The following is a 12,400-nucleotide window of genomic DNA, read 5'->3' as shown; positions in this document are numbered from 1 at the left end:
TAGCACATGTTTTGTCATATAAAAAAAAAACCTTTATAAATATAAAGTTAATTAATATAAATAATTTGAGAAGGATAGTTAGGCTAACTTATCATGGCTAAGCCATCCAGAAAGAATTCTATCCAACATGATTACCTGTTCAGGAACCATAACAAGGCTGTATCAAATCAAGCTAGCATTTTGCAATGCAGATTATGGAACATTTTTTAAAACAAAATTATCTCTTATATTTTTTATTTATTCTTTTTTGAGTCACAGTCTCACAGTTGTGGCATCAAAGCTCACATCAACCTTGGGCTCAAGCAATTCTCTTACCTCAGCCTCCCCAATAGCTGGGACTATAGGTGCCAGCCACAACACTCAGCTATTTTTAGAGACCAGGTCTTGCTCTGGCTCAGGTTAGTCTTGAACTCCTGAGTTCAAGCAATCACCCACCTTGGCCTCCCAGAGTACTAGGATTACATGCATTACCTACCGTCCCCAGCCCAAAATCACCTTATTTAGACCACAGAGTACAGAACTTTTTGAGATTATCTAAGTTAATGCAGTGCTCTGCACTGAGACAGTGTTCTTTTAGGAGAAATTCAAGTACCATGTAAAATCACCCCAAATCTCCATTACCTAAGCATAAAGAATTTATTTCCAATTATGACAGCATATCCATAGCACATCAGAAAGAAATGGCTTTGTAAGTATGGTCCTTGTATCTGGATGAAGGACACCACTTTGACTACCATTCTTGGTGCCAGGGCAGAAAGACTATTTCTTCTCACATCACCAATTAAATGCATCCACCTAAAAATAACATATCTTCTACTCATTTCCCAATATGCCAAGCAAGTCACATACGTGGTGATTGCTGTCTCAAGGGAAGATGTGCAATCAACTTGTGAGGAGAAATACAAGTGTGAATACTGAGCAATAGCATCAATGTCTCCACATTATCCTTGGAGATCTTCACAGGCACACATTGTAGAAAAGGGAGGGCCCTCTGTCAAAGTGAGTGTGAAGGAGAAGAGGTTCCAAAAATTCCATAAAAGGAATTCTAGTTCTACTTTCTGGACATACTATCTGAAACACAATTCTCTCTTTAATCAATAGCAAGGAACTTTATCTTCTCAATGGAGAACTGTTTTATATCTAGTACTGTTAAAAGCTCAGTTGAGGCATGCAGTAATTGAGAGGCACACCAAAAACCATGTTAACTCTTCATCACTCCAAAAATCTCCATGTTATTTATATCCCTCTTGCAAAATCAGAAAGTAATATATACATATCATACTATCTCAGCTCCAAGCAGAACTACCTTTGATGCATCTAAGACACAGAAATGTGTTAGGAGCAAAACTATTTGCCCTGTTCTCTTAAACTAATTCAGTCAGGAGAATAACTCAATTCTAAATATTTAACTCCAATAACCATAATTAAATCTAAAATATTACTATTCAGACTTTTTGAAGAAAGGCTTTGAACTTCTCAGATGGGATAACTGAATTCATTTTACCCATCATCCTCATTTCCATTAACATACTAACCTCCTTCATACACAACCAAGTATCTATCACAAATAATACAGATTGAGAGTTAGAAAAGAAGTAATCACTACATTCTTTTTGAAATATGACGTGATTACCTGAATTCCTTAATTCAGGTTATCAATTTAAAAGGTTGTTCTCTTTGCAGTGATTGGAGATAGAATTTCGATCTAAATCTTATCTTTATTTTCTAATATCCATTTAAATTTTGAAATGTTTAATCCATATGCATAAAAAGTCACCCTTGAATTCATCATGCACATAATAATAAAATTAAAGATAACATAAAATGAAAAACAAATCATAAACAAAATGAAATCATTTAAAGAAACCAGCCTCAGTGTCTTTTGATAACTTATTGAAATGTTATACTTACAAAGGTTCTGGGCAATTTTAGAATCTAGAAATTTAAGTTCTTTAATCTTTTTCTTAATAGCTTTCTTCTCTTCAAAATCTTCCTCTTCTCTTCTTTCTGTAAAACCAAGGATAGATCCATGTTAGAGGCAGTAAGGCATTGAAGTACAAAGGAGCAAGAAGTGAACTTCTATCATAAAAGCAGCTAAAAAGATATAAATCTTCTAAATTATACAATTATAAAAATAATAAAATAATAGATATTCCAAAACCTGGATTGCTTCAGATAGGCACTGCTGGCTTTTATGCTAGAAAAACTACTTAACGTAAATATTTGAAGGTCTAACAGGAAAAACAGAAATAAAATTTATGTATTCTGTAAAAATTAAGACCACTAGGTACAAGAATAAATACTGGTCATTTGAATAGAATACAGGACACAATTATAAAATTTAATACACTTGTACTTAGGTTAAGAAGTTAGCTCTAAGAATGCTAGACAAAAGCATACAGTTGCTACATATTTTATATATGATACCACGTTTAATTAAAAATATAACTCATAAAAAACAGAAAGAATAAACTGTTCCTTGATTTACAAATGTCAAACTTTTCATTCAGCTGTGGGATGGATGTTGGTCTTTTTGATGTGCTGTGGGATTCACTTTGTAAAATTCCTCACTTTGTTGAGGATTTTTACATCTATGTCCATCAGCGATACTGGATACTATTAATTACTGACTCAATCTTGTTACTGATTGGTCTGTTCACGTAGGTTTCATCATGTTGTTTCTATTTTCATAAGTTTCAAGAAAATCTTTGTTTTCTTTCTTAATTTCTTCACTGGCCTATATTGGTCATTCAGGAATATGCTGTTTAATTTCCAAGTAACTGTACAATTTCCAAAGTTCCTAATAATTTCCACTTTTATTCAGTGTTTATTAAGAAGACACTTGATGCGAGTTCATCCTTTTTTTTTTTTTTTTTTGTAGAGGCAGAGTCTCACCTTATTGCCCTCGGTAGAGTGCCATGGTGTCACACAGCTCACAGCAACCTCCAAATCCTTGGGCTTAGGAGATTCTCTTGACTCAGCCTCCCAAGTAGCTGGGACTACAGGTGCCTGCCACAACGTCCAGCTATTTTTTTGTTGCAGTTTGGCCGGGGCTGGGTTTGAACCCGCCACCCTCGGCATATGGGGCCAGTGCCCTACCTGCTGAGCCACAGGCGCCACCCGATATGAGTTCATTCTTTTGAAATTTGGGGACTTGTGCTGCGGACTAAATAGTGTCTATCCTGGAGAACACTCATGTGTTGAAGAGAAGAATGGGCTGTACATGGACCCTGACATTGGTGGGCATCAGCAGTGACAAAACAATAGGGAGGCCAATCCTTAAGACCAAGTGGCATATGCAGGCACAGGTGGTAGCAGCAGTGGGACCAAGGCAGGTTGATTCTCAGGCCCCTCAGTAGCACATGAAGGTGGCAAGGGTGGCAGAAATGGGCCCCGGGACAGCCAATGCTTGGGCCCCTGGATGGTACATGTGTGCACTGGTGGTAGTGTTAATAGGCCACATATATGGTAATCCTTGGACTCCTGGGTGGCATACATGCACCCTGGGTAGGCAGATAATTGGGCCCCCAGGCAGTGCACATAGAGATCAGCAGTAGTGGCGCTACTCAGATTCCCAGGCAGCATATGTGAACGTATGGCAGTTGGACAAAATTAGGATCTTAATAAAACAGAACATTGTTGGACAAAATTAAGATGTTAATAAGAAAGAAAAGTGTGGCAAAGTGTTTAGATATATATGTATAACTAAATCAGCAATGTTAAGAAAAAAAACTTTAAAAAGTGTATAGAATTGATACCTTTTTCTTTTTTTTTTCTTTCTTTTTTTTTTTGTAGAGACAGAGTCTCACCTTATCACCCTCGGTAGAGTGCCGTGGCGTCACACAGCTCACAGCAACCTCTAAATCCTTGGGCTTAGGCAATTCTCTTGACTCAGCCTCCCGAGTAGCTGGGACTACAGGCGCCCGCCACAATGCCTGGCTATTTTTTTTTTGTTGCAGTTTGGCCGGGGCTGGGTTTGAACCCACCACCCTCGGCATATGGGGCCGGCGCCCTACCCGCTGAGCCACAGGCGCCGCCCGAATTGATACCTTTTTCAAGGTCTTCATATGTATAAAATGGCATAAAATAATTACATTAGTATATCAGAGAAAAATACAAATTGTACATATTTAATCCAAAAATACAAAATCCAAATGCTCCCAAATCTAAAACATTAAGCACCAGTAGGACATTGAAGTGTCATGATCAAAGGAGCATTTCAGATTTCAAGTATTTGGATTAGGGATGTTCAACTGGGAAATATTATACAAGTATTCCAAAATCCAAAGAAATTCAAAATCCAAAATGCTTAAGATCCCCAGCAATCCAGATAAGGGACATTCAATCTGTATATTATAATTACATATTCTGGTGCACACTGTGAGGGAAATATTAAATTTTCCATTATTCAATATATTTATTAATTATTTCTGTATCATTTTTAAGTAATCAGCCATGTTTCCCATTTGATTTTAAATTACACTTTGATCTTAGAATCTAGATACTAAGTATCTGTATACTAGATGTAGTATCTGTATACTAGATCTGCTTTTCTATGCTTCTATTCCGCTCTATTATTCTGTGCTACTCTTAAGTTACTATTACTGTTTTAAGTACTATAGATGTACAATATATTCATTGCTATAATTTATATTATAAATTGGATGTTTAAATTAAATTTCTTTTCTAAATTTTCTTCACTTTTCTCACTTATTTTTCCACATTAACTTCAGAGTAATACAGTAAATATAAAAATAAAATCCATTTGAGCTAAGTACAGAGGCTCACACCTGCTATCCCTGCACTCCAGAAGGCTAAGGCGGGTGGACTGCTTCATCTCAGGAGCTGGAGACCAGCCTGAGCTAGAACAAGACCCTGACTATTCTAAAAATAGAAAAGCTAGCCAGGCATGGTGGTACACACTTATAATCCCCGCTATTTAGGAGGCTAAGGCAAGAGCATCACTTGTCCAACACAAATATTTGAGGTTGCGTGCTGACAGCTATGAAGATATCACAGCACACTCTACCCAGGACAAGGGAGTGATACTCTGTCAAGAAACAAAACAAAACAAAACAAAACAAAACAAAAGAAAGAAAGAAAATCCATTCGAACTGTATTTGAATTACATTTGTAAAAAGATTCAGGGAGATTGGACATCTTGACAATTTTCAAATTTCCCAATCATGAACATGGCATATGTCTATAATTATTCAACTTAACATGCTATTCTTTATACACAGCCCATATATTCATTGTTAGTGTTAGGTGTCCTAAGAACATTTACATTTTACTGGTAAATATAATGTAGAAACTTTAGTTTTGCATACATGTTTTATCATCAGCCCCACTTTACTTATTTTGTGTTTCACTCAAATATTTATTAAGCAACAACTAAAAGGGACTGTGTTAGCATTGACAAGACAGAGATATCACAGGTCTCAACAGAATCTAAAGGCCAATAGAGGTGACTTTAAAATGTCATTCATCCTATTAATACATATATGTATTGGTGATGTTTTAAGGCAAGAACAATAGGAGAATAATGAAGAGCACCCTAACTCACACTAGTTAAAGATAATCTTTATGGCATAGATGCTATCTAAACAAAAGTTAGAAAAAGAAGCAGGACTTAGTCAGCTGAGAAGGTGGAGGGTAATGCCAAAAGACACAGAAAATGGAATGATGGTATTTGAAAGTGTACACATAAAAGAACAAAACAGAATGAAAGTGTACACATAAAAGGGAACAGAATGAGGTGATGGTAACAAAAGCAGAAAATACTCAGTGGAAATAAATGACAGCAGGAATGAATCAGGCACCAGGTCATGCAAAACCTTTTAAGCAAGGTTAAAAAGTCTGGATTTTATTCTCAGACTAATAAGGAACTGCTGACAGTTTAAGTATGTCTGAGACATCAAGAGAATTGCAGTTTAGGAAAACCTAAAGCATGTAGAGTGAGAGAGCAGAAGAAGTATAGAAGAACAAGAAAGAAAAATATGAACAGTAATTAAAATGACAGTAAATGGTATCTTGATTATCAACAGCAGCAATAGGATGGGAAGAATGGAGGAGTTCCAAAATTGAATCTATAGTGGGAAGTAGACCAGTTTTTGATTGAGCCCATCTCTGTCTCTTGAATTCCATATTTAAATATTCAACTGCTTACTCTCAAATTCTCCACTTGGATATCTAACAGGCATTTCTATTTATTATGTCCAAAACAAAACTCCAGACATACACATAGCCACCTTGACATCTGTTCTTCTGCTTCTTTTTCTTATCTCAGAAAATGGAAATGTTTTCATTGTAATTACACAAATCAAAAGCCTGAATTTTGGTTCTATAGAATATTTGCGAGTTAACCACCCAAGGAACTATAACAAACTGGTTAACATACAGAGGTGGTCAACATAAGGAACGAGGCCTAATGTATTGATACCTACATGTGGTGCATGTCTGGTCTATCAAAATTGGGTCAACTTAAGGAGCTAGTGAATGTAGGGAAGTGAAGGTTCTGTGGTTTTTCCTTTACAACCACATACAATCCATTATGAATCTGGTTGATTCCAACTCTGAAATAGTCACTAAAATAATCACTCCTTAGTACCTTCCTAGCTACTACTCCTTCCCTTCTTAGAAAACATAGAATGTGCTTTCTGTAACTAAACGTGATCAAACTGTTTTTTAACTAGTCTTCTACTTACAGGCTTAGCCAGCTTCAATCTCTTAGCCAAAATGCAACAGAATAATCCTGTGAAAATGTATTAGCAAAGCTTTCTCTTACTGTTTCATGTAGAAAGCAAATCCCTCACCCAGGAGTCCCTATCACTATTACTCTACAATTTTTCTCCTTCAAAGCATAGCATAGCATACATAGCATAAATATAATAGCATAAATTTAATGTTGTCTGCCTTCCATTAGAAAATAAATATGACCTTTAGAGGCAGAAACTTTCCTCACCACTATATTCTTAGCACATGAATAAAGCCTAGAACACAGCAGATGCTATATAAACCTCTTTTGGATGGATGTACATATTGTCACTTGTATGTATATATGTATGAATCTACAGAGTAAGGAAGAAAGAGTTTCTATCTAATGTTTAAGACACCAGGAAGTTGATGATGGTGCTGTTATTCAGCAATAAATGATGTTTGGACTAGTCCAGTCTTAAATATGTTCACTTTGCCAAGCTTTTATATATTTATGTGGACATAAACCAGGCAACTGGGTGTACAGATGTGGAAAATAAAAATCTGGAAGACACAGGTATCAGTCATAATAGTCCACTGACTATCAAGGGTAGGTAGGTAACACAGATGATATTTTCTTCCCCTTATTTCCAATCTCTAAACCTTTTTCTAGTCTTATTATGTTGATTACAATTTTCGGAAGAAAGCTAATAAAAATATTATTGGGGGCGGCGCCTGTGGCTCAGTGAGTAGGGCGCCAGCCCCATATGCCGAGGGTGGCGGGTTCAAACCCAGCCCCGGCCAAACTGCAACAAAAAAATAGCCGGGCGTTGTGGCGGGCGCCTGTAGTCCCAGCTACCCGGGAGGCTGAGGCAGGAGAATCGCCTAAGCCCAGGAGTTGGAGGTTGCTGTGAGCTGTGTGACGCCACGGCACTCTACCGAGGGCCATAAAGTGAAACTCTGTCTCTACAAAAAAAAAAAAAAAAAAAAAAACAATATATATATATATATATATATATATATATATATATTATTGGGTTTCTCTTCTTAACCTGCCTAAATGGCAATCCTCCATATTTTAGAAAATATATACATTTTATTTCCTTATCTGGGTTCCCAAAAGAAAGGCAGACTACATATCAGTTTATTTTTCTCACCATCATATGTATCCTTTCACGTTCTGCAACATTTTCTAGTCTACCTAAAGAAAAAGTCAAAGACACAGTAACTTTAAATTTTAAGTAAAATTTATTGAAGACCTACCAGACAATGAACATTTTCTGGTTCATTTTCTCATATAATTATCACTAGCCATCTTAACACATCTATCATTGTCATCATGATCACAATGAAGAAAATAATGGGTAGCATAATTTTAAGCAATAAATCTGATGAAAGAATGAAGATCACCAGACTCCAATATTCTTTTCACTAGTTATGAAGTATGTTAGGCGTCACAATTAAAAAAATATATAAAGTTTACAAGCAACTTTCACTACTGTAGTCAATTTTAACTCCAATTTTTACTTTTTTATCAAAACAAATTAGATTCCCTGAATTTAATGTGTTAACATACTTATAATGCTTATTATAAAACCAATAATGTTATGCTTTCCTCCCATCTTCTCTGCTACCATATAAGCAAAAAAACTGTTGGAGAAAGATGAAACTTAGTGAGAATATGGACAAAGATATAGCAAGAAGAAGAGTTTCCTGTAGGAGAAAACAAGAGAAATCAAAAAAATCAAGGGAGAAATGTTTATGTTGATATGAAAACAGATGAGTCTATTAGTCACATAGACTGATTTGGAAAAATCTTTCATATTGAGAAATAATAGATTTTACCCTTTTTTTTAGATCTTTTTTTTTAATTGTTTTGGTATTCATTGACGGTACAAAGAATTAGGTTATACTGATTGCATTTCTTAAAGTCCCTCCTGTCCTGCCCTCAAGAGGTGTGCCATACACTATGACCCCCATTCCCCCCTCCCTGCTCCCTCATTACCCTACCCCACCCCTCAGATTAGCTCATCTACTGCCTTCATATTAGAATTGAGTACAACGGATTCTTGCGTCCCCAGTCTCCATTCTTGTGATGCTTTAATGGCTGAGTAGAATTCCATGATATACACATACACAGCTTGTTAATCCATTCCGGGGTTGGTGGGCATTTAGGTTGTTTCCACATTTTGCCAATTGTAAAGTGAGCTGCAATAAAGAGTCTGAAAGGTTTTTTTTTTTTTCTTAAAATACATTCTGAATGGGCTTGTTCAAATCAGTAGAAAATCAGTCAAATATTTTATGCAAAGGTCACTGATAAAGCAACATCTAAATGTTAACAACAATAAGAAGGATGCATTAAAGAAGAATGAAAATAAACAAGGAAATTTAGTGAGAAGTTTTCCTACAAAATATAATCCCAGTTACCCATGCTGAAATCCTAGCATGTCAGGAGCAATGGTAGAGTCCTCCTGCAGGGAATTCAGGCTTGGAAACCTTATAGCAGGTTCTGTATCCAGGCCCCACAATGTACTAGCCCATAAACCACAATATGGCTCCTTAGAATATTCATATATGACATAGGGACATCTATGACAAAGAGTGGTAAGGATAAAATGGAATAGTTACCTTCATGTAATCCTCCCCCCATGTTTACAGAAAAGGAAAGGACAGAATCAGAGTGCATAAGCATAACTTAGCATCTGAGAGCCAAGCACACTGCAGACTCAAGTCCATCCATTGGCAGAACTACACATCTAAAGCCTGAACAAAATACACCTTCACTGAAAGCTAGATTTTCTCAAGTACAACATGAAACTGAATCGTAAAGTCAGATTATTAGTGCCATCTATACTTGTGATCTAGCTTTTTTGCCATTAGAGGTCTGTGTTTAATCTTACTTCCTGTAAGGCTCCATTTTTCCAAGAGAAGATTAATACTGTTCAAAAACTGTTCTGATCACTAGCACAGCATATGCTGCGTTTTATGTCAGAATGAAGTCAAAGATGACAAAACTTTCTATGTTGCCAAGAGCCATGAACTGAGAAAGTCTTTTTTAATTACATTTTCACTTTATTCTTTTTCTATTTTCAAAGTTTCAAAAATAGCAGCAAAATTATATTTAAAAACCTTATTTCAACGTCTTTTCTTTCATACTAAATTTTCTATTTAAAAACTATAGTACCATGGTACATGGTTATACATTTTATTCCACTTCATTTTCCATTATGTACTAATCAGATTGACTAAAAATATGATCTTTTTGGAGTAAGATTCCATATAAATTTTATCATACATTATTTCACCATTGGACCAAAAAAGAAAAAAACCTAGAATACACAGTTCTAAATGTGTACATAGTTATAGAGACACAATAGGTAATAAAGACCAGTTTTCTCTTTTCAAAAATGAGTATTTTAAATCTGTTAATGCTACTAATAATTGTTTATTATATTTTTGCTGATGTACCCTGGTTAAAAGCATCTTATGACAATATGTATTTAAAATATTAAATATTTTAATTTTTTCCTGCATATATTTAGCATTTATTAAACTTTATGTGTTAATGTTTACAATAAATTACCTTTTGCTAATTAGATTGTAATTACACTAAGCCTTTCAAGGATGAAGTTTATCTGATTAAATAAGCAAATATTCTTCTCTATGACACCAAGACAATAAATTGGACTCAACTACAGAAGTAAAGTAACCATAAATAATTGATTCAGGAGATGAAAAATGTGACACCCTAATAGTCTTCAAATAAAATGAGGAGCGGAGGCAGGGATACACCTATGAATTATTTGCATAATTGCTATTGCTTTTCTTCTTTGGTTTCTAACTATTGAGATTCTAAGAGGTTAACAAAAGGTATCAAAATTTATAGCACCCGGCTCAGCACCTACAGCTCAGCAGCTTGGGCACCAGCCACATACACTGGAGCTGGCAGGTTTAAATCTAGCCCCGGCCTGCCAAACAACAAACAGCTGGGTGTTGAGGCACCTGTAGTCCCAGCTACTTGGGAGGCTGAGGCAAGAGAATCACTTAAGCCCAAGAGTTTGAGGTTGCTGTGAGCTGTGACGCCACAGCACTCTACCCAGGGTGACAGCTTGAGACTCTATCTCAAAAAAAAAAAGATTATAGGACCTGAATTTAGAATATAACAGCCCTTTAATATGGAGTTCAACCTCCTCATTCTATAGATGAGGAAACCTGAGACCATAAGCTACTTGATGAAGCTCATACAACTTCTGGCAATGACCAGATCCGAGACCAGGCACTGGCCACCACCCAGTAGGCCTACAGCAGCTCCCCAAACTTTGCATTTACACTTGATCCAAATCTTCCCTTGCTGCAAGGTTCACCAGGACAGGTAGATAAAAGGTAAATAGGCCCCGGGAAGTGAAGAAAAACGCTTCGTCTCCTGAACACAACAAACAGGATTCAGGGTGCACAGTTGACTTTTGATAAACATGTTTAAACTGCAAATGTCCACTTGTACACATATTTTTTTCCAATAAAAACAGTCAGCCCTCCATATTTGTGGCTTCTGCATCTGCAACCAAGCACGGATTGTAAATACAATATTTGGGGGAAGCAAACCCTGCAGATATAGAGGGCCAACTACAAATTCCTCTGTGCTGAATTCTGGACTCCAGTATGTGGAAATTTTGGTATCTATTGGGGGGAGGGGCAAAAAGGAAAAACACCTATATTTCCAAAGAGAAAGTCAAGAATACACCCATCATAACCTCTCAAATGATGGACAACTCAGATAGGGTTCAGTGGCTACACAGAATGCACCTAAGAGTCTTAAGGATCACCATCTGCAAATAGGTGAATAACTGAGAAGGAAAATTAGATTTCTGAGAATTAACACTATTGATGGCTATGATAGGACAGTATGGTTTCAAAGAAGATTTAGGGGGTGGCGCCTATGGCTAAAAGGAGTAGGGTGCTGGCCCCATATGCCGGAGGTGGTGGGTTCAAACCCAGCCCCAGCCAGAAACTGAAAAAAAAGAAAAAGAAGAAGATTTATGTAACTCAGTAGGCAGAAGGCATGGAATGCATAAGAAAAAAAAGATGGAAAAAACTTAGAATGTTTAAGTTGGTAAAATACCCTTCACAAAATATTCAAGTCAATGCTTTGGTATTGAAAGCCATAATGGTATAAATCTCTGTAGTCACATCTGATATCTGAAACCCAGTTTTAATATTTCTAGGCACATAAATAAATGGCTATGTACCTAACAACACAGAAAATCACAGGAGAAACAGGCTATTTTCACATTCAAATGTTAATATATGACTGCCATAACTAATCAGAGCATTTTACTAGCAAAAGGAAGTCTGTTTGACAATTCAAGGCTAAGAATTACATAATATATAGGAAGAATAGCTGAAGCACTAAATAAAATTTTGTGGAACAGATTATTTCAACTGTAGCCATCATCAAAAGTGTAGCAGATAAATGCATATTTCTACTTATGTGACATTCTATTTTAGTAGACAATGTCAGAAAACAAATAGTCTTGAAGGTCTTTTCTCTATAGCTCAAGCCCTACATAGAGAGAAACAAGGATTTCACTATTTAACAAATCCTTAATTAAGATTGTTCCTAGATTGTTTTACCACTACTGTGGTAAAAAATTATTAAAGTATTGGAGATATAGTGTATAAATAATCTTTATTTATATATGTATAT

The 12,400-nt window shown here is 36.0% G+C and overlaps 1 protein-coding gene across 1 annotated transcript in view; it reads right to left on the bottom strand.

The window, feature by feature from the left end:
* The window catches only part of DIAPH3 (diaphanous related formin 3), a 578,378-nt gene that overhangs the window by 288,981 nt on the left and 276,997 nt on the right, over positions 1 to 12,400 (bottom strand). The window contains exon 18 of the mRNA XM_053563890.1: positions 1,912 to 2,007. Coding sequence (XP_053419865.1) covers positions 1,912 to 2,007 — 96 coding nt within the window. The remainder of the gene's footprint in view (positions 1 to 1,911; positions 2,008 to 12,400) is intronic.

This window comes from Nycticebus coucang, chromosome 15 (genome assembly GCF_027406575.1).
Source record: "Nycticebus coucang isolate mNycCou1 chromosome 15, mNycCou1.pri, whole genome shotgun sequence".
Lineage (NCBI taxonomy): Eukaryota > Metazoa > Chordata > Mammalia > Primates > Lorisidae > Nycticebus > Nycticebus coucang.
Note: the sequence above shows the minus strand (reverse complement) of the source record. Positions and strands in the feature narration are given on the sequence as shown.